General features: G+C 39.3%; 2 protein-coding genes across 2 annotated transcripts; both read right to left on the bottom strand.

Moving 5' to 3' along the window:
* Positions 1-3,308: 3,308 nt before the first annotated feature.
* Positions 3,309-5,151, bottom strand: rplp2 (ribosomal protein, large P2). The gene is made up of 5 exons (XM_057846294.1): positions 5,023-5,151; positions 3,867-3,990; positions 3,705-3,753; positions 3,535-3,630; positions 3,309-3,435 (listed from the first exon to the last, which is right to left on the bottom strand). Exons 2-5 carry the CDS (start codon positions 3,987-3,989, stop codon positions 3,359-3,361), a joined length of 345 nt encoding a protein of 114 aa, XP_057702277.1. The 5' UTR covers position 3,990; positions 5,023-5,151; the 3' UTR covers positions 3,309-3,358.
* An 8,926-nt stretch (positions 5,152-14,077) lies between these two features.
* Positions 14,078-19,492, bottom strand: LOC130921605 (adenosine receptor A1-like). The gene is made up of 2 exons (XM_057845684.1): positions 18,379-19,492; positions 14,078-15,860 (listed from the first exon to the last, which is right to left on the bottom strand). Exons 1-2 carry the CDS (start codon positions 18,732-18,734, stop codon positions 15,191-15,193), a joined length of 1,026 nt encoding a protein of 341 aa, XP_057701667.1. The 5' UTR covers positions 18,735-19,492; the 3' UTR covers positions 14,078-15,190.
* Between the last annotated feature and the right edge of the window lie 3,402 nt (positions 19,493-22,894).

Genomic DNA, 22,894 nt, shown 5'->3' with positions numbered 1-22,894 from the left:
GATGGATGCAGCCAAATACAGGAACATTCTGGAAGAAAACCTGTTGGTATCTGCACAAGACCTGAGACTGGGACGGAGATTTATCTTCCAACAGGACAATGATCCAAAACATAAAGCCAAATCTACAATGGAATGGTTCAAAAATAAACGTATCCAGGTGTTAGAATGGCCAAGTCAAAGTCCAGACCTGAATCCAATCGAGAATCTGTGGAAAGAGCTGAAGACTGCTGTTCACAAACACTCTCCATCCAACCTCACTGAGCTCGAGCTGTTTTGCAAGGAAGAATGGGCAAGAATGTCAGTCTCTCGATGTGCAAAACTGATAGAAACATACCCCAAGCGACTTGCAGCTGTAATTGGAGCAAAAGGTGGCGCTACAATGTATTAACGCAAGGGGGCCGAATAATATTGCACGCCCCACTTTTCAGTTTTTTATTTGTTAAAAAAGTTTAAATTATCCAATAAATTTTGTTCCACTTCACAATTGTGTCCCACTTGTTGTTGATTCTTGACAAAAAATTAAAATTTTATATCTTTATGTTTGAAGCCTGAAATGTGGCGAAAGGTTGCAAGGTTCAAGGGGGCCGAATACTTTTGCAAGGCACTGTATGTTAACCATTTTCCCCTGGCTTGACCAAATGAAAAAAATTCACCCAAAAAGTGTATGAAACAGATAAAAAATAAAAGGTAAAAAATAAATAAATAAATACATTTGTTTATTTTTAAAAAAACTCAAGTAAAGAAAGAGTAATGGCAGAAAATAAGTTTGAATGCGTTTATTGCTCTGAAGAAGGGGCTCTTTTCACTTACTGATGAATCAAAAGTAACTTAGTATTAGCCCCCCGCCCGCCCCCAAAAATAATGAAGAAATAACAAAAAAAAATTAAAAGCAAGGTAAGAGTGTAAAACACTCAGAAAAACAAAGGTGGAAAAAAAGAATAAAACTGTTCATGTTTTTCGCTAATATAAAATTTGTCAAATTTATGTTGTACAGAAATCGGAGAGTATTTACAGGGTTTTTTCCCTCTTTTTTTTTTACCAGATTAAAAAATTATTTAAATCTTTATTATTATTTAAATCTAAAAATGGAAAAAAAGAGAATGTTTACCAAATCTCCCACCCTTTGTTTAATTGAATATTATAAAAGATAAAAATGTTATAATAAATGAATAAATATATTAAAAGAGAGTATTTGTTTTTTCTTTTTAAAAAAAAAAAAAAAAACTGTTGCCCAGGTGGGGTTTTTTTTGCCGTCAATGGCAGTCAAATGTGTAGAATATTTATATAGGTTGGCCAACATTATGCCTCTTCAAAGCAAACTGAAACGTAACTAAAATGTGGTCCGCGACAAAAATGAGTTGGACACCCCTGGCCTATGCCAAGCATATTAGGCCAATTGTGGAAAGTCAAACAAGCGCCACACCTTTTGTCAACTTACTTACTGACTTGTTGAAACAACAACGTAGAAGCATGTGAAATGCGCCACGGAAATGCCAACATGTCCATACTTTTAGAAACATTCGGCATTGCATTATGTAACACCACACCCCGTCTTGGCTCAATGCGAGCGTGTAATTAAGAGATGGAATGTGGCAGCCTGTCAGCAGCCAGGTCGAAGCGTGCAATGATGGATCCCACCTGAGGAACAGGTCCGTCCCTGCAGGCTGGCGAGGAACACCTTACTGTCCTATCGCATGCGAGTCACCTGATTGACCTCTGTCTCTTTCAGTGATCACTCGAGACTATATGAAACCAATTTATTTTAACATCATAATGGTAGTACTAGGAGAAGCTATGTATAGATGGTACTTTGTCTACTGGAGAATGTGAGTGAAGTGTACTTACAGTATGTGTACTTTCAAAGTCATACTTCATGAAACATTCTCATTCTGCATATAAATAAAAAAAGAAGTAACTATTTCTATGCACTCCCAAAAAATTATGTGGTCATTTTCTTGTTTTGACTGAAAATTGTAAAAACTTGGGGACAACATTGAAATGCGTGTCTTTGATTGGATGGAATTTTTGTCAAATGAAAAACATTTACTGTAATACATTGAACTTAGGTAACTTACTTTTTGTACTCATCATTCATATAGACTATGGAGTTTTGTGTTAAAAATATATATTTTTGAATAAAATAGAAATGCTATAAAATATGGAACACAAAATGTGATTTATGGGAGTGGGGGGGGTCAATATTGAAGTCACAAAAAAAAAGAAACTTTTTATAATTTTATCCAATTTTTAAAAATTCTAGTTTTCTGAAGATGCATGCATTAATGGACAATGACAATATCAAAATATGGGGGGAGGAATGAAACATTGCAAGTTTCTAAGGAAAAATAATTCTTCACATCGTGATCCGAGTGCGATTAGTTTACAAAATTTGTAAATACTATTTCGTTACTTATCTACAAAGCTGCGACTGAGAATCAGATTTTAAAAAGAAAAAATCGAAAATGGAAGCGGCTTTTCCATATTAATTAATAAAGTAAAAAATTTGCATTTTTTTCCTCATAAAAAGAATCTAAACTCATGGTTTAATCTTTTATTACTAGACTGAAAACATATTTGTTTGATCTACCAGACTGCAACAGTTCTGTCTGTGCACGTCCTCCCTTCAGTCTACCACCACATAAGCAAAACAAACTTCACTGACTAGATTATGCCTCAGATTAGCAGTGACGGTGACTTGAACGTAAACAACTGCACTGTAATGTTTATATTTCACATATAATACTAATATTTTCTTTCATTGGTAAACATTTAACTTCATTTTTCTTTAAAGTGAAAAAGGAAGTGCATAAATGAACAGGAAAAAATTGTGTAATTGGAGATATGTGGAGTGACACAACTTCCTATTAAAAAACAAAGGGTTACTTGAGAAACATAATCACTAGATAAATCATAACATGACCCGGAAGATCGTAAGATTTGACATGAGCTATTGAACCAATTCCGTAAATATGAATTTATTGCAATAATGCATGTATTCTTGCAAACATAGGTACCATGGAGGAAGACCCAAATTTGAGTAATGTGTTGAAAGTATCTTAAAATAACAGAGCAGTGTAACCAACTAGTCAACTTTCCTAATTTAAATGTGTTTCATGCAGTCAGCAAAGGCTCGACTATCGGACTCATTTTTTATGGTTTAGGGCATCTCATATTCTGTGCTATAATGCCTCTTAAAGGTCAGTCGTGGTACTACAAAAGCCCTGTATTGAGATGTGCATTTACAGGCATTGTGGGTATGACTTTAGTTTATAAACATAAGAAAGAAATGAAAAGAGGGCCAAACTGTATTCAGTGTAAACCTTTTACATTTTTATTGCTTTTTAGAAACAAAGGCAGATTAATCAAAGAGTCCAAAACCCATGTCTTCATCTGACTCTTCTGATTCTTCCTTCTTCTCCTCCTTTTTCTCTTCCGCTGTTGAAAAAAAAAAATTAGTAGTCAGGACTATTTATAGCCGTATTTCCTACAATCCTTCAATGTATAAAGAGTAGTTACGCAGTAACGCGTACATACCAGCAGCAGGCGCAGCCCCAGCGCTGGCAGCCCCGCCAGTAGCAGCAGGCGCTGCAACAGCACCACCAGCTGGTACGGAGGATAACTTAGCGAGGCCTTCAAAATAAATGCAAAAACTTAGCATTTCCTGGGGCAACATTTAAAAATATTTTAAGATCCAGAACACTGACCTGAATTCATGACTTCATTGATGTTTTTTCCTTGCAGCTCACTTATGACCTGCCCAGAAATACAACTGAGGTTACGGAACAACCAAAAAAAGTAAATCAAGATGTCATTAAACTAATTTTACAAATAGCACGTGTAGTGTATACTGCTAAATGATTACAAACCTTGTTTACGCGTTCATCAACAGCCTCGATCCCTACACTGCCCAAAATGGCCTTGATGTCCTTCGCCGTGGGGCTGTTGTTCCCACCGAGCACAGCCAACAGGTAAGCGGCCACGTAACGCATTCTGTAGACACACGTTACACTTTAGTTGTCGTATTCCTTCACGCACATCCATTTTGAAGATTAAGATTTGTACTCAAGTTTTACCAATTTCCAGGATCAGCAAAACATTAGTTACTTAGTTAAAAGCACCAGTTACTTAATTCAAAGCACCTATGAGCAACTTTTCCAGACTATCTCTGCCCATAAAGTGACATTTCAGGAGAGGAGTAGCTACTTACTAGGAGTAGTATTTTAGAATATTTACACCAGTCATCCCAATAATTAATTGTATAAGATTTAGATCAGAATTTTCAAAACTGAACTGAAAAATAAACGATGCTGACAGGCATTGATTTTCCCCACCTGGCTTTACTTTGTCAGAGGGAACAAAAATTCATAGATCATGTTACATACGTATTCCCACTTTTATTTTTTTCTTACTTTTGTCCTCAATACATTATACAATACATAATCGCCTATGATGGGCTACCATTCAGATGTCATTTTTTTGGATTGCCGTCACACACAAAAAATAATTTAAAATAATTAAAAAAAAAAAAAAAAAAACTATTAGACTCAAGTTGTGAACGCAAATATGATTAAAATACAATATACGAAGCACCTTGTGTTCCATCTAGCTGTTGAAAAGTACTAAAATATTTGAATTTTATTTGAATAATAGCTACGGACATTTTGAATAGCAAGCTAGCCTAGCTTGGCTCGTTAGCAACCGCCTTACAACGGCATTCTTATAAAGAACGATTGAGAGGGAAACCAGGTAGGTTAAGCCGAATTATCGTTTGGTGAACATACCAGAAGAGAGTATGTTACAGTCGGGGGAAAAAATGTGTCAATATGTAAGCGGAAGAAAAGCAGCATGGCGCCCGAAAGTCTTTCCCGTCCTCCATTGGAGACAAAACACAAGCGGGCATCGTACCTCGTTAAAACCTTATCTACCGACCATGAGAAAATTGAATGGCTAGGCGCTTTTCTTTTACTATCATTGTGCAAATAGCTATTCTACACAAGCCAGTTATTGGTGGTTTTGACTTACTTTAAGTCTAAACAGACACGAAACGTCGGTCACGCTCGGAAATCCGAAAGAGAGAGGGAAGAGGGGGCGTGTCTGGAACATGTAAGAATGAGAAACTGCGATGCCATTGGTTTAGTTTGTTGACAGTCACTACGTCATCATTTCAGTGTTTCCATCACTTCCGTTTTGGGAGAACAAATGCACGCATGCGCATTGACGGTAAACGCTTGTAAGTCCAGTTGTGTTTGTTGCTAATATTCAAAATGGTTATTTTAACTTGTAAGTTCTTTGTGTACTGTACAACAATACAAATTTATTTTTCATTGAGTTTGTTGTTGTTTTCACTAAGTTATAAGAGCAGACATTTAATTAGTCATACCTGCACAAGCAATTTTAAATTTACTACAGTACAGACTAGTATGTTTTCAACGTGTTTTTGTCACTCCCCTTGGATAAAAGTGAGAGGTGATCATTATAATTTTCATGCATTGCAGAGATGGCTAAAATGCTAATACACTACTTAAGAACAGATACCTGTGTAAAAAAAAATGCCTCACTATGTATACCCCATCTGTTTTCTTAAAATAACGCCATTTGGTCCTCTAAAACTGTTGCTGTCATTGCTATATATATAATATATATAAATATTTTTTTCAGGATGGAAGGCCTGTCAAATCGCCACTCAAGTTGTTGTTGGGGGTAGGTACACTATCGTTTTTTAAAAAATATATTCCTTCGTAATTTATGTACGCATCCCTTTGAAATTTGGTACGTATATTCTAGGGATGTACACGCATCAGTGCTCAAAGCCTGAAGTAATTAATTGGGGACTATTTTTGGCTGTATGGTAGGAGCTAGTAAGGGGCATCTACACTCCTCGTTAAAAGGAGTGAAACTAAAAAATAAAAAAAAACACAAACCTGTTCTTTTAAGTACTGTACCAAAATAGTAGGGGTGCATGATATCCATTTTTTGAAACCAATATAACCGATAATAAATATATAATTTTAAAATGCATATTCACCTGAGTTTTTGAACACCTGGAGGTTAACCCTTTAACACCGAACGTGTCGGATGCGACACGTTTACGCATATCATCTTTGAAGCCTCGTAACGCTGTAATTACGTCATCCACGTGCCCCTGGTTGCTCTCGTTTGAAAGTACGGATGTTGATGTCCACACCCGTTTTTATTTGAAGTCAATCGACCAAGTAAAACGGGAGATAATGTCATTTGAGTTTTATAGTTTCATTGCACTCATAAATATGCATTGACACGCTGCATGTACCATGTGTCTATCTCCATATTTCCATCATTTCTTGTCCTTTTTTCAAAACCGAAAGCAGCACAAAAGACTACGTATCCCAAGAGCCGTTGTGATGTCAAGAAGGACGAACCTAACGTGAACATTTTTAATAAATTGACGAGCAAGGCGCCAACTAAGGGAAAGGAGACACACATAGCAAGCAACGGCTGGTTGGACTGAGCGAGCGACTTTGAAACGTGCAGAATGAATCGAAAACTAAATTTAGCGCAAGCTAATGCATTATTTCATCAACTCAAGGAATAGAATGAGCTCTATTTGTCATTGTTTTCCTCGGATCAGTTGGCGTCTCGGCGAGTAGAAGTGACTGCAGCGGGCAAACGGCGGATGAGTAGGCTGTGTGACGTTGTATGTGACGCAGCTTAGTGACATGTTCAAAAACAAACTTTATTGAGTGCGCAAAAAAAAAAAAACTTTATTGGGTCGCATGCCAAAAAAAAATTTAAATTGAACTGAACTACTTGTCAATATTTTTGAAAATACTTTTTTTTCAATGTTTGTTATTTTTTGAATCTTTTCAATTTTTATATAGATGTGTGTTCAAGAAGCTTGATTGCATGTACATATATACCTTTCATAAGGTGATGAGTACAATACCTAACTTCACAAAGAGATATCCTCCAAACCCTTTTTTGTGTTGGATAATAGATATAAAAAAAAAATTCTCACTATTTTGCACTGTATATAACATGTTTTGACCATAGTATGTGTAAAGGCCAAAAACGTCAATGACCATAGCTGCTGTTTGTGTTGAATTGTCAAACATAAAACTATTCAATCTTATTTTTTTCTATTGAATGTTTATCCTAGCAAGTTAAATAAATATTATCAAGCTTCAAAGCGGTTGGTCGAGCATGTTTGGTTGTCAGTTGGACTTCAACATTACAAATTTTGAAAAAAGATTTTGGGATTTTTTTGTCTTTTTGGGTCCAAAATGTGGATTAAAGTTGGTCAGTGAAGAAAACAACAGTTTGGACATGAAGTTCAAGGTATCCTGAAAAAAGGGACCCAACTTGGCCATTGTGAACAGTTTTTTCTTTGAAATATAAAGGCAACATCAAAGGCATGCAAATTCAGCCAAAATAGGCTTAGGTGTTAAAGGGTTTAAAAAAAACTAGTGGTGGCTTCAACATAGATTTGCCTTTGGCCTAACCAGTTTTTTTATGATGACATGAACATTATTATAATGAACAAAACAAAGACAAGAACAGTCTCGACTGCAAATAAAGTGCCAATACTTATTTTTTTCAAATAAATATAATTTGAGTCAATCACAATCAATTAGTCAATGTCATTAAAGATGTAATCCCTGAACAATGAGCACTGAACTAAAACCCAAAACCCAACAGGTATTGTGCTTTGTCATCAGACAAAAACATTTGATGCTACAGGAGAGGAGACTGTTGTGGTCATGTTAATTTCTTAACCTGGCAATTATAGGACAGCAGGGATTCCCCTACATTTACGCCTTACAAATGAGATGCATTTTATTTATTTATTTAAATTTTTTAAGGCTGTTTCAAACTAGCAGCAGCCGAGTGTGAAGAGTTCAGCGGAAACCTATTCATTGTGTATTGTAATGTTCGTAACTATGCGGGGCCACCTTAACTCATTTGACAATCGGCCTGGGGAGCTGTGACGCAAGGGGAACGAGTAGGAAGATTGAGAGAATGAGCGAGATAGCGAGAGATAGAGGTCGCCTGTCGTGGCAGCCCGCTGGTATTTTGTTATCGTTTTTCTTTATTATTGTTACCATAATAAAGTGGGTAAGCCAATACAGACTTCTCTCCTTCTTCCCCATATCCGGCGCATTACAATAGTTTGGATCAGACTTTTCGGCGAAAGTGGGTGGTGGATGGCCGTCTTGGACAGAAAGCAAAGTTTGACTGAATTTGTGCGGAGAGGTGGGGCCCATAATGAAGCCTTGCTCTATTTTCAGAGCGCCGGTCACAGTACAAGATTTATTAGTTCAAGCAGAGTAAAATGATACATATTCACGGTACAAGAAAGTCGTTTCCCTGTCCACCGATTGGTAAGAAAAAGCTGTGTGTACGAGTGACGTGCAGGCGCTCCCGTTAGGGGGAACATTTCACGCGGAGTGGCTATTTTTCGATACAACACCGGCGCGCCAACTTCGACAACGAGGGGCAGGTGTACTTTATCTGTGCTGTTTCGGCTGACGGATATACGCAATTATGGTTGACGAAACTTTGATAAATGCGCTTTTTTTTCAAGTTTTGCGAGCTCTGGGACACTCGAAAAATGACTCTCATACCTCTCCTTGCTAAGTTAATGGTACCTCGATGTGCGTTTGTGTGGAAATTTAGTTCACGAACATTGAAAAAAAACTATTCACCTTCTCACCGAATCTAGTAAAACTCTTTGCACGGCTATTAGAATCCCCCACCCCTTGAAATGGGTCCGTTGGCAGAAGGACTGTTATTGTTGTGGTAATGTAGTACTTATAAGGGCCAAATAAAAGGAAAAAGAAGGACTAAGACGGTGGTCTGCAACCCGTGGCTCTAGGGCCGCGTGCGGCTCTTAAGCGCTGCTTCAGAGGTTGTTTTTTTTGAAAATGGAAAAAGATGGGAGAGGGAAATATATTTTTTGTTTTAATAGGATTTCTAGGAGGACAAACATGACACAAACATTCTTTCGGTTATTAATATTGTAATGAAGTTAAACTTGTAGTGGCATCGTACAACAGAGTATTCACGTGGTGCATCATTCTCTATAGCACAGGTGTCAAACCGATTCCAGAAAGGGCCTAGTGGATGCAGGTTTGCTTTCCAACCAATGAAGATGACACCTTTTCACCAATTAGATCTTTTACATGTGTAATCAGTTAAACTTTGTCAGGTGCTGCTTGTTTCAGCAGGAAGTTCATTGGTTAAACTCTCTGCACGTTATCGGTTGGAACAAAATCCAGCACCCACTAGGCCCTTTCTAGAATTGGTTTGACACCTGTGCTCTATAGGATCCACTGCAGGGAAAATAAACATTTAATCTTGAAGGCTAATTTTGTATTTCTAGCCAATTTAGTCATTTCGATAGTAAGCTAATAAAGCTAGTATCAATACATACAGCCAGTGTTGCTATCATTATAAGGCTTATACAAGGCTTTTAATTTTTTGCGGCTCCCGACATACTGTATCAGTTTTTTATCTTTTATTTTTTGGTCAAATATGGCTCTTTCAACATTTTGGGTTGCCAACCCCTGAGTCACTACGAGATGCAAGTCGTACTATTGCTACGAGAAAAAAAGTCGTATTATTACGTAGGGTAAAGTAGCTGTAATCAGCTACGCATTTTACGTACATGTACCGTAGCTGAGAGCTACGACATTAGCCTAGCTAATGAAATATTTCAAATATATCTTCGTTGTGGTTCTTATTAAGGGAAAAAAATAATGGAAAAAAAAAATTCGCCATGGCACGACATGGTAAGGCTGTCCGACTCCGATGCAGCCCACCACCACAGCTTCAAAAAATTCGAGGGGAAACACTGGGACAGCAAGCCTATCATTAACCCAAAAGGCCCCTCAATAATTTACGAATAACTGACACTGTAAAAAGCAAACATTTATTATAGTAAGGTTCATCACTCATTCCTTATCATCAAAAATTTGGTAGAACAAAGAGGATTAATAGCTTGCCTTATAATAATCCATATAAACGGCAGTGATTGAACCCATTTTCAATAAAGCATGAGGTTTCTTCTCTGCACAGTACGAAACACTTGTCCAGCAACTGCGCCGTCATACAAAGCATGCTGACAGGACTAACATTACACGTCCATACTGTATGTCCATATGTCCATAGGTGGGCACGTGCATGGTTGTCGATTGAAGTATGGAAGCGTGTAGCAAACTCATCATACTTTGCCGGTAAACATTCGGCTTGGAATGATGAACCAGGGCTCCAAATGACGAAGTAGCCGGCTGAATCCTATGTCTTCGACGAGGGAAAAGGGTTGGTTGTCTAGCGTCATCATTTCTGTGATCGCTATAGCCCTCGGTCATCTTTGTGAAACTTTTCAAAGTCCTTGTTAAATGGTACAACCCCGGCTTTCTTAGCTGGCTTTGGAATTGGATCGGCACTTCATTCACAGCTCGCGCGTCCTCGTACTCTTTTAAAACACCATCGAATCAATTGTGATCTTTTCGGTGGCTTATTGAGATGTGTTGTAGCTCAACACTGTTTTCCCTTCTCGTGGAACTTCGGCTCTGCATTTGTTACAAATTGCGAGTGAAGCGTTTTCCACTGAGATTTTGAAAAGATCCCACAATGCCGACTCCGTGCTTTTCTTTCTGCACACTGCCGTCGTTTGAGCGTTATGTCACAAAAGGGAGCGCTTGATTTGTGGTACAACTCCCTCTTTCTAAACCACACACAGTCACTGATTCATTGTACTGGCGAAACGGGGTGAAACGAACGCACACATCCTAATCCACCGACACTGTGCCAAAAATATTGTACTGTGTATTATTGGGCCTATTAGTAATGTTATTGTATTTATTGGGATGACGTCATAATTCCTATTATCGGACCGATAATTATCGGACCAATAATTATCATGTACCTATACAAAATAGGCTACTTTTATCAGTACTTTTTAATCTTACAGCTGATTATTTTGCATTTGATTCATGAAAATACACATTTTAACCCAATTTCTAGAGTACATATTTATTTCCCTTAAATGACAAGCAGACATAACTTGACATTAGATATGAATAACAAAATGAATTTGCCATTTATTGATTTCCTATAACCCTAGAAACTTGTGGAAAATAGCTTAAATTTAATTCAGAGTTCAGCCAGCTCTTTGTGTCCCTCCTGAGCATGGAGCCAGTCAAAGAGAAAGACAATGGCGTCAGACGCATACTCCACAATCCTCCTCACGTTGGTCACATACCACATTTTGTACGCACACTCGGTCAGTAGCACAATCAGGAAAATGACAAGGAAGCCGAAGAAAAAGCGGTCGACATAATATGTGGCCTTCTCTCTGAAGCTCCACTGCTGCCACGGACGCGCCCGCCGGACTTCGTTGTATTTTCCAAAGTGCAGCAAGGCTGCTTCCGCTTCGTCTGTATCCGATTCGGGAGATTCCACTTGATGATCTCCGCCGACTCCATGTGTGTCAGACATTACAGAGTTTTTCTCGTCTGATAACCACAATCAAAGCTCATTAGGAAAGAATACTCAAAATTGCGCACAAAGAATGATCTTACCCGATTAGTTGCAAGGACGACAAATTAAACCAAAGTTTAGGCCACTTCTGTATAGAGTGATGTGAGGCAATGCATGGAAGAAGACGACAAGCCTTGCTAAGATGAAGGCTGAGGATTAGAACAGACTCAGCACTTTTGAAATCCCTCATCAAGGTAGAAGGCAGCAGATGGTGACACTTTATAAGCAGCAGTGTCATTGTGAGGGTAATTTTTATACAGACAATATTAAAAAGTTGGAAAGAGATCTGTCCCAAAATAACTGGGGTTATGATTTCAAATTAGACTTTGAAGCAAAGGCCTGCTACTCAATCAAGTTTGGGTTTCAAATTATGGTTTCAAACAAGAGTTAGGGTTTCAAGTTATTTCATCATGCAATGCAGTGCTGCTGTAGCTTTACTCAAAGGCATCCGAGCTGTTTTAACCACCAGCCACAGTTAGCAAGGACAGTTAGCGCTAATAGGTATGACGGCACTTTCAAGCACTGCTTTAGAAATTAGGTTAGGCATATACAGTGGGGCAAATAAGTATTTAGTCAACCACTAATTGTGCATAAGGTATGGACTCCCCAATTGTACTAATTGGGGGGGGGGGGGCAGAAAATCACACTGTTTGATTTTTAAAGAATTTATTTGCAACTCATTGTGCAAAATAAATATTTGGTCAATGCCAAAAGTTCATCTCAATACTTTGTTATGTACCCTTTGTTGGCAATAACGGAGGCCAAACGTTTTCTGTAACTCTTCACAAGCTTTTCACACACTGTTGCTGGTATTTTGGCCCATTTCTCCTTGCAGCCCATTTCTCCTCTAGAGCAGTGATGTTTTGGTGCTGTCGTTGGGCAACCTGGACTTTCAACCTCTCCAAAGATTTTCTATAGGGTTGAGATCTGATGACTGGCTAGGCCACTCCAGGACCTTGAAATGCTTCTTACGAAGCCACTCCTTTGTTGCCCTGGCTGTGTGTTTGGGATCATTGTCATGCTGAAAGACCCAGCCACGTCTCATCTTCAATGCCTTTGCTAATGGAAGGAGATTTTCACTCAAAATCTCTCGATACATGGCCCCATTCATTCTTTCCTTTACACACATCAGTCGTCCTGGTCACTTTGCAGAAAAACAGCCCCAAAGCATGAGGTTTCCACCTCCATGCTTCACAGTGGGTATGGTGTTCTTTGGATGCAATTCAGTATTCTTTCTCCTCCAAACACGAGAACCTGTGTTTCTACCAAAAAGTTCTATTTTGGTTTCATCTGACCATAACACATTCTCCCAGTCCTCTTCTGGATCATCCAAATGCTCTCTAGCGAGCCGCAGACGGGCCTGGATGTGTACTTTCTACGGCAGGGGGACACGTCTGGCAGTGCAGGATTTGAGTCCCTGGTGGCGCATTGTGTTGCTGAATGTAGCCTTTGTTACTGTGGTCCCAGCTCTCCGTAGGTCATTCATTAGGTCCCCCCGTGTGGCTCTGGGATTTTTGCTCACCATTCTTGTTATCATTTTGACGCCACGGGGTGAGATCTTGCATGGAGCCCGAGATCGAGGGAGATTATCAGTGGTCTTGTATGTCTTCCATTTTCTAATAATTGCTCCCACAGTTGATTTCTTTACACCAAGCGTTTTACCTATTGCAGATTCAGTCTTCCCAGCCTGGTGCAGGTCTACAATTTTGTCTCTGGTGTCCTTCGACAGCTCTTTGGTCTTGGCCATAGTGGCGTTTGGAGTGTGACTGACTGAGCTTGTGGACAGTTGTCTTTTATACTGATAATGACTTAAAACAGATGCCATTAATACAGGTAACGAGTGGAGCCTCGTTAGACCTCGTTAGAAGAAGTTAGACCTCTTTGACAGCCAGAAATCTTGCTTGTTTGTAGGTAACCAAATACTTATTTTCCACTCTAATTTGGAAATAAATTCTTTAAAAATCAAACAATGTGATTTTCTGTTTTTGTTTTTCCACATTCTGTCTCTCATGGTTGAGGTTTACCCATGTTGACAATTACAGGCCTCTCTAATCTTTTCAAGTTGGAGAACTTGCACAATTGGTGGTTGACTAAATACTAATTTGCCCCACTGTATGTCCAATGACTATGGCTGTTAATGGGTCAACTCTTTGGCTGCCCTTGACAGCGATAAACATCCAATGTGTTTTGAAGGCTGGCAGCGATAATTCACTGCCAATTGCTGTCTCCCTTTCCCAGTTAAAATGGATTGGTTTTATTTTTAGTTTATTGCCATTAAAGGGTGTTTTTAATATACAGTACAGGTCACAGGTTTGGACACACCTTCTCATTCGTGCGTTTTCTTTATTTTCATGACTATTTACTTTGTAAATTCTCACTGAAGGTAACTATGAATGAACACGTGTGGAATTATGTACAGTACTTACCAAAAAAAGGTGAACTAACTAAAAACATGTATAATATTCAAGTATCTTTAAAGTAGCCACTCTTTGCTCTGATTACTTTTTTGCACACTTGTGCCATTCTCTCGATGAGCTTCAAGAGGGAGTGCCCTAAAATGGTTTTTGACACAGGTATGCCTTTTCAGGGTTGATTAGTGGAATTTATCACTTTATCAAAATTGGGACCTTCATTTGTGTTACGTTGAATGAGGTGTGTCCAAACTTTTGACCTGTACTGTGCATATTCTTCTACTTTTACTAACTACCAAGACACATACTGTGCATCACAGAGGCTGCCAGTGAAAGAGTTAACATGCATTAAAATACCGAATTCTGTCACCCAAGCTCATATTTCTCTGAAATGATACAACAGAGTGATGGTAATGCAACATTTTCTTTATTTCAGTAACATTTTATTCCCCATATGGAATGTAATAAGAGTGCACATGTTCTGCAAGTTTTGCAATTCAATGTGAATCAAGTAAAGAAAAATCCTTTAAAATAATGACCATACAGATGATGGGAATGGTGGATGATTGGGGAGCAACTGAGAGTGTCTGCCTGACAACTGTTGAACTTAGTTAAAACACAAAAAGTGCCTTTTTCGCTGTTTTCCATAAACTATACCACATATGCCTGATGTCAAAGTCATAATAGAGCCTTTAACTGGCTCAGAGTTATTGTGAATCGGGTTTGGCTTAAAATAACAAATAGAAATGTGTTCAATTTTTTTTTTTTTGTAAGGCCTTTGTATCATTAATGTATTCCTCATTTCTTGATTTTTTTTCTTCTTTTTTAGCTTTGTTTTTGTGGTTTTTATATTTTACATGAAATGACATCATTACGTATTGAAAATTCCAGTGGTGTCTAGACTAAATCTACTCTGTGACCAACCATTATAACATTTCTATATCAAATCTGGTTTCTCCAATAGAAGGAGTGGAAACACCATGTTTTAATTCAGTATTTGTCGTTTTCCACAGAGGATGGGTAACATAAAATATTCATTATTGTTGTTAATTTGTCTCGTACATGTGTTAATGCACATCTGTTTGCGCTTGTATTTAAATTTTTACTCACAAGTCAAAGCAAAATCGTCTTAGCTTGTATCTCAGATTTGGGTTACTCGTAGTATGTCAAGGCATCACTGTATTTTGAAGACCCCCAAGCAAGGGCTCACATACTCAGTTTCAGAAACAGCTCTCAACGGGTTCTAAGATACTAGCGTCTCATTTAACTTCTTCTCCACGACCTTGCGTCAAGCCTGCATCAGCTTTTTCAGCTAGCGCTGGTGGTGGGCAACCCGGATACGGGCTGGCCACCGCGCATCCACGGCACGCCAAGCATCCCCGCGCTACCTCCACTAGCGTGACCCGAAATCGCTTAATCCGAAAGGCATACACAAGCGGGTTGAGAGCAGAGTTGACGTGCGACATAAAAATTCCGGTGTACACGGCCATCTTTGGCGTGGGGCGACCAGGGTGGAAAAAGTCGACACAGTTGACGATGTGAAGCGGCAGCCAGCACACGGCGAATAGCAACACCACCAACGCCAGCGACTTGGCTAGCTTGAGCTCTTTCCGGTAGTAGCGGTCGCCATCTGACGTGGCTTCGGCCCGCCGGTTGAGCTGCCGGCGGATGACACGGAAGATCTCGGCATACAACGCGATCATGACAGCTAGGGGTGCTACCACCCAACCAAAAAAGTTGAAGTAGACCATGTAGTCCATTCGCATGACAGCAGTAAATTGGCACACCATGTAGTCGGAGTTGCTCAGGTTGCCCAGAACTTGGCGGTTGTTCCAGCCCACCATTGGCACCAGGCCCACCAGAAAGGAGACCACCCAGCACAAGCAAACGGCCACGTACGCACGCCTCTGCGTCACGATGGTGCTGTACCTTGTGAAAACCAAGTCAATGACAAATAAAAGTATCAAGTGAGATATGGGGGAATGTAAAAAGACAGCTGCTGCCATATAACAGAGTCCTGCCTATGTCAGTTAATTTGTCAGACATTTTAATTTTGCTGAAAGCCTGCAATGTACAGTGCATTGATCAGCCAAAGGATATATGGTTCTATGGAAGGCGTAAACAACAGGAGTCAACTTCCTCTCCATTGAACATCTCAGCAGAATTAGCTGAGGATTGCTTTTGCGATGTTGAAATGAAGACAAAATGAGTGCGGTCGCATTGGCTTGGAGTGAAGATAACAATCGATTGTAAAACCATAGACTAAATGGCAAGAAAAGTACTTTTTTCATCTTGATTTCCCAGCCCAAGTTGGAGGTCTGAGTCAGGGAATCAAGCCTTGGTTAGTGTTTTGTTTCATGTTGGTGTTTCGAAAAGCCGTCAGTTTTAAAATAATATTACACAACAAAGAAATAAAACTTCATATTAAAGCCCTTTCACACTAGGTACTGTTTGGCCCTTTTTAAACGGACCACAATTCTTTTTCTCAGTTCACTTCATTTTGTAAATGTGAACGCGCATCCGAACTCAAGTTTGAACCAAACAAACGAACTCTGGTCTGCTCAAAATCGTGGGTATCGGTCTGCTTTAAGCACACCCGGCTTCGCTTTTGAATGCAAGCGGAGCAAGCTGCACTTATAACAGTGGCCGAGACAGGCGGTGCCTCTCGGAGGGGCCGTTTCGTGAGTCTCGCTCTCCTGGAAGTGGCGACAATTTGACAGTCCAAAAAGTCACTAAAGTGAATGCGCGTCTGTGTGACTTGGGGTACCACGCGGTTCCCTTTCTTGGTTTAATTTTCTCCTATGCATTTTTCATATACTCCAGTTCGCTCGGCCTCAAGTCAGGAGGAGCCGACCCCACCGCTGGGCGAGTGGCGACTTTATGCTACATTAAGCACTCCACGCTCCCTCCCCTCCCAAGAGGGAGATATTTCCTCTTCTATTCCAATCAGTGAGTGCGCCTTTCAACCACATGATGCTACTCGAAAAGATCGGTCGGCACAATATGAATACTGAACCTTTTCAACAAGTGTTGTTATGAAGTAGCTTTCCAACCGGACCCTGGTCCTCTTGGTCTAATGTGAAAGTGCCCTAAATCAGGCTAACTAAGGATTTTACGTATAAGTCACATTATTCAGGTATATTAAAAGTAACTTGTTAGGTGTTTAGCTCATTGCTGCCATGGCGGCGGAGTGGGTTCAATCCCAGTGGGAACAAAATATCACATATTTACTTTAACCGAAGTCCAATATACTTAAAATGTTGAGTTCAAACTACTTTATCTGAAGTTGTATTTACTTAAAATGTTGACCTCAAAGCAGTAACTTCAATAATTGAGTTTTACATCTAAATTTGAAAACATTAAATTGGTTGACTTTAAAATTCAAGTTCAACCAACATTTTTATGACAGTGTAAAAGGCAGCATTTTAAAAGTATTATTTAAATGTAGATTTAGACTAGGGCTGTCAAACGATTAAATTTTTTAATCGAGTTAATTACAGCTTAAAAATTAATTAATCGTAATTAATTGCAATTAATCGCAATTCAAACCATCTATAAAATATGCCATATTTTTCTGTAAGTTATTGTTGGAAAGATAAGACACAAGATGGATATATACATTCAACATACGGTACATAAGGACTGTATTTGTATATTATAACAATAAATCAACAAGATGGCATTAACATTATTAACATTCTGTTAAAGCGATCCATGGATAGAAAGACTTGTAGTTCTTAAAAGATAAATGTTAGTACAAGTTATAGAATTTTTATATTAAAACCCCTCTTAATGTTTTCGTTTTAATAAAATTTGTAAAATTTACAATAAAAAAAATAAACTAGTAGCCCACCATTGTTGATGTCAATAATTACTTACGCAATGCTCATGGGTGCTGAAGCCTATAAAATCAGTCGCACCCAAGCACCAGCAGAGGGCGGCAAAACTCCATAAAACACAATTAACAAGTGGGCATGTCACTACTATCATTTAAATCTGTCTGAGCAGGGCATGTGGTTAATTGCGTCAAATATTTTAACGTGATTAATTTTAAAAATTAATTACCGCCCGTTAACGCGATAATTTTGACAGCCCTAATTTAGACACAAGAATTCAAATAGGACTTCAACTCTGTTTCAGGTTTCGGATTAAGTTAAATGTTAAAACTTCAACTCTGGACGTTATAGGTAATGCTTTAAATTTGGCAGCAATAATGTGTACACAGTTGGCTATAGGTTTCAAATCAATATTAGGGATTCAGTTAGAATTTCAAGACACAGTTTCAAATGAGTTTCCAACTTGGGCCAGGTATATTAAACAAGAAATAAGGTTTTAAATGACTTTTACTGAATTAGGATCTGATGTTAAACTTAAAAGCAAGGGTTAGGCCAGTGGACTTAATTGGAAACCAAAATACAGAGAAAAGAGCAAAAGATGTTTTTTTCACCTGGTGGGTATCTTGACCCTCAAGTATCGGTCAACAGCAATGGCGAGCAGTGACAAAATGGAACCCTGAGTGATGATCACCAGCAGACAGGACAGGAACAGGCACGTGTAGAATTGTGTACTGATCCCCAAGCTGATGGTGACGGCTAGCGGAATCACCAAAACACCCACAGCAATGTCGGCCACCGCCAGGGACACAATGAAGCAAAAAGTGGTGTTCCGCAAGGCGCGGTTCACGCACACCACCAGCACTACCAGCACGTTGCCCACCACTGACGCGAGGGCGATGGCCGCCTCCACCGAGACGTACACCGTGTCCAGATTCTCTCGTACCTTCACTCCCGGATGGGAAGACATGATTAACCCCTATGGATGGAAACTGAGAAAACTTCTGGCCTCCACTTTACTACCATCCATCGTGTTCACCCTGAGATGAAGATGCCAAATGCCGCCTGTTCAGACTCAGCAGCTCTCTCTCCCTCTCTTCTAGTCTGTGAATGCAGTTCAGTGATTGAGGGGAGTGACGCTGTTTTCTGCAGTAGTAGTTAGAACTCCGTGTGTGTGTGAGTGTGTGTTTTCAAAGGATGTGGTCTCAGTGTAATTACGGGAAGGATGCTTTTTGGCAAGGCTTTTTGAATATAACTGTAATTGGAAATGGATGCATTAGCGCTGATTGCCGTCACGATAAGTAAGCGAGGCAATGTCAAGGAATTTATTGTCATCTTCAAAAATAAAAAATGAATCCACAAATGATGAAAATAGATTTTGATTTATTATGATAAACTGGTTGGTTGTTTGAGTTAGGAGTTCTGTCACGAAACAAACAAAAGTCGTATGTCAAGGCACCACGCTATTTCTTTGATGGATCCAATAATGTTGACTTGGCTTGGGGGCTCCATTATCCTCCTGAATCTGATGAGTATCTAACGGGGACCTAATATACACTTGGTGTCAACTGTGATGCAGTTAAGATACCACTGCGATGTTTGTCAAACCACTTTACTGTTTTCGTAGAGGGATCTGAGCATGTTATTGAGCCACAAGGTGTTAATGCAAACAGCATCCAGTGTTTCACACAGCTTTAGAAGGGGAGTCGATTCACTCTCTTTTTATATTACCTTGCTTTGCTTACTTTACACTTGTTTGACACTTCGGAAAAGTAAAATGTTACCTGAAGCATAAGTAAAGTGAATAATGATTCTAATCTTCTTAATTAATTATAAATCAAGGAACAATATTAAACTAGGCCTGCAAGCAGGACTGAACGGGCCTTCGCAATCTAGCGCAACTCGGACGTCACGCAACTCGGACAGTGTGCAGGTCAGGGTGGTGGCAGATTGTCCTCTCTAATCATCTCATTAGAACCTAACATGCTCGAAAGTTGCCTCTTTACATTCACACACCTAAGAGATAAAAAACCCCATTGGAGAGAGTACTACAAAAAAGGAGCAAATATAGGGTTGTCACTGCAACAGACATGTGGACATGGGCTGTAAAATAAGTATTTCAAAAGGTCTTGAAACTACAATGACCAACCTGAAAAGAACTGGACATATACAGTGGTACCTCTACATACGAATTTAATTCGTTCCAGGACCTTGTTTGTAAGTCGAAATGGTCGTATGTCGAGCAGGATTTTCCCATAGGAATACATTATAATTCCATTAATTCGTTCCAAAGCCTAAAAACATACACTAAATTCTTAATAAATACTGCTGGCACTGTTACAAATGGCAATTAAACATAGAAAAACAAATAAGTTATAAATAAATAATTCAGAATAATATAATAATAAGAAGAATAATTAATAATTATTCCTGTAAATAATGTAACGAATCGGATTCTAATATGGCGGACACTTTTTACTGTCCCTGAACGCACCGCGAAGGTGACGTCTCAGTGAGATAGGTCGGTGCGGTAGAGATAATACTTTCGTTTTCTTGAGAGCGGTCAACTGCTTAAGACAATGGGCGTTTTGTGTTGGATAAGTTCTTAAATAAATGATAAAAACGTGACGAAGCTGGCGATTTCCTTGGCAATGTTACCACAATAATAATTGTCACCTTAACTTATAAATAGTGGCGAACGGTGGTCGGAAGAGGACCATGGAGCTGTATTGTTGAGCCAGTTCAGGGACGCGCACCCCAAGCTCATATTTTTCTATAACTTGCATCTTCATTTCAAAGGTAAGCATCACTTTTTTCCTTGTTTCTCCAACTGTATCAACTTTTTTTGAAAACTGTGTTGATTTCTCACACAAGAAAATCCACCGTGCGTTCGTTTGCAGTGCTGTCATGTCGTCGTATTTCGAGCAACTCGCCGGATGTAGAAACAAATGGCGGCTCAAATTTTACGTCGGATGTCGAAAAGATCGTGTGTCGAAGTGATCGTATGTAGAGGTACCACTGTATTAGAAAAATGAGTGACTTTCTATTGCCACTAGTTGGCGCTGTAGGGTTGATGCAAATGACCCCTACAGGACCCTTCAGAGTATGACTCAACAATCACGAGATGTTTGGCGCAGATATGTTGTAGAAGTTATGACTGTTCAAAACTTGTGGCGAGACAAAATGGCTTCAGTCATTTTCACTTCTCCTGTTGGACTCTTTTGCTTCAACCAAACCTCAGTATTTTTCATCAGGCACCTGAACACGTCTTATGGCTCCCCTGATGCAGGTTTCAGGTGAATATATTTTTTTCCTTGGAGGAGGAGCCTGTTTAGTAAAAAAAAGGCATTTCCTGTTCCCACTAGGGGGCGCTAGGCCTAATGGGTAATGTTATAATGCACTCGTGTTAAGAGTGGGATCCTGCACATACATGCCAAATATGAAAAAAATTGAACGTTGTGTTAAGTAGCTATTAGTCTTTTGCTGAATTTGTCATTTTGCCAAAAAAATGGCCGACTTTGGCACAACGCCCAGGTCAGACCCATGAATGAAAACGCACCATTTTGAAAATTTAAGATCTCCTATGTCTCCTGAATAGTTCTCACCAATTTTGAAGATGATCCAACTAACTCCCTCTGTGACAAGGTCTCAAATGTGCACACTGTTAATTGATAAAAAGTTCACATTCGATCCAAAATACCCGATTTCCTGTTGGGTTTGGAATATGGGTTCAATAGACTTTTTGGAGCAGTTCTGCACAAGGTATCGACTCCCGAAATTTCATTGCTCTACGTTAAAAAAACCTAATAGGAAACGCCTTTTTGAAAATTTCAAGGGGGCGCAACTGAGCCATTTTGTTACATTTTTTTGTAACGTCGCAAGATTATCGAAATCCATGCAAAGCCGCATGTATGTGCAAAATTTGGTAAATTTTCGTGCATGTTCAGGCCTCCAAATGTAAACTATACTACAAATGGATAAAAATTTCACATTCGATGCAAAATACCCGATTATCTGTTGGATTTGGAAAATGGGTGCAAGAGACTTTTTGGAACAGTTTTGCATAAGGTATGGACTCCCCAAATTTCATTGCTCTACGTTGAAAAAACCCAATAGGAAAGGCCTGTTTTAAAACTCCTTTCTGTCGCCACTAGTTAGCACTGTTGAGTTGATGCAAAGGACCCTTACAAGACCCTTCAGGGTATGACTCTCAACAAGCACGGGAAGTGTGGCGCAGATATGTTGTACATCTGCTGAGTTATAACTGTTCAAAGTTTTTTGCGAGACAAATTTTTGACGGTCATTTTCACTTTCCTGTTTGGACCCCTCCGCTTCAACGAAACCTCAATATTTTTCATCAGGCACCTGAACACAGGCCTTAAGGCTCCCCTGATGCAGGTTTGAGGTCAACAGATTTTTTTCCCTTGGAGGAGGAACCTGTCTCGTAAAAAATGTCATTTCCTGTTCTGACTAGGGGGCGCTAGGCCTAATGGGTAATATTTCAATGCACTCGTGTTAAGGGTGGGATACCGCACATACATGCCAGATATGAAAAAGATTGAACGTTGTGTCAAGGAACTATTAGTCATTTACTGAATTTGTCATTTTGCCGAAAAAATGGCCGACTTTGGCACCACGCCCAGGTCAGACCCGTGAATGAAAACGCACCATTTTAAAAACTTAAGATCTCATATGTCTCCTGAACAGTCTCACCAATTTTGAAGATGATCCAACTAACTCCATCGGTGAAAAGGTCTCAAATGTGCACCCTGTAAATCGATAAAAATTTCATATTCGATCCAAAATAACTGATTTCCTGTTGGGTTTGGAATATGGGTGTAAATGCTTTTTTGGAGCGGTTTTTGACAAGGTATAGACTCCCCAAATTTCATCGCTCTACGCTGACAGACCCTAATGTTATAGGCCAATTTTAAAATTTCAAGGGGGCGCCACTGAGCCATTTTGTTAAATTTTTTTGCAACGTTGCAAAATTATCGAAATTTACAATTTTCCGCATGTATGTGCAAATTTTGGTGCCTTTTCATGCATGTTCAGGCCTCCAAATCGGCTGTTTTCATTTGCCCTGGGGAAAAAAAAAAAAAAAAATCCTTTGCAAAACAATAGGGCCTT

This window comes from Corythoichthys intestinalis, chromosome 9 (genome assembly GCF_030265065.1).
Source record: "Corythoichthys intestinalis isolate RoL2023-P3 chromosome 9, ASM3026506v1, whole genome shotgun sequence".
NCBI classification, from domain to species: Eukaryota; Metazoa; Chordata; class Actinopteri; order Syngnathiformes; family Syngnathidae; genus Corythoichthys; species Corythoichthys intestinalis.
The sequence above is the reverse complement of the archived record's forward strand: the minus strand, read 5'-3'. Positions and strand labels throughout refer to the sequence as shown.

What these genes read in the sequence shown, in the direction of transcription:
- rplp2 (XM_057846294.1), bottom strand. Translation starts at nt 3,989, where the DNA reads ATGCGTTACGTGGCCGCTTACCTGTTGGCTGTGCTCGGTGGGAACAAC. An exon ending in TTGATGAACGCGTAAACAAG is followed by an intron (nt 3,754 to 3,866) that starts GTTTGTAATCAT and finishes ATTTCTGGGCAG; the next exon opens with GTCATAAGTGAGCTGCAAGG. An exon ending in TGGGGCTGCGCCTGCTGCTG is followed by an intron (nt 3,436 to 3,534) that starts GTATGTACGCGT and finishes TTTTTTCAACAG; the next exon opens with CGGAAGAGAAAAAGGAGGAG.
- LOC130921605 (XM_057845684.1), bottom strand. Translation starts at nt 18,734, where the DNA reads ATGTCTTCCCATCCGGGAGTGAAGGTACGAGAGAATCTGGACACGGTG. An exon ending in AGGGTCAAGATACCCACCAG is followed by an intron (nt 15,861 to 18,378) that starts GTGAAAAAAACA and finishes GGTTTTCACAAG; the next exon opens with GTACAGCACCATCGTGACGC.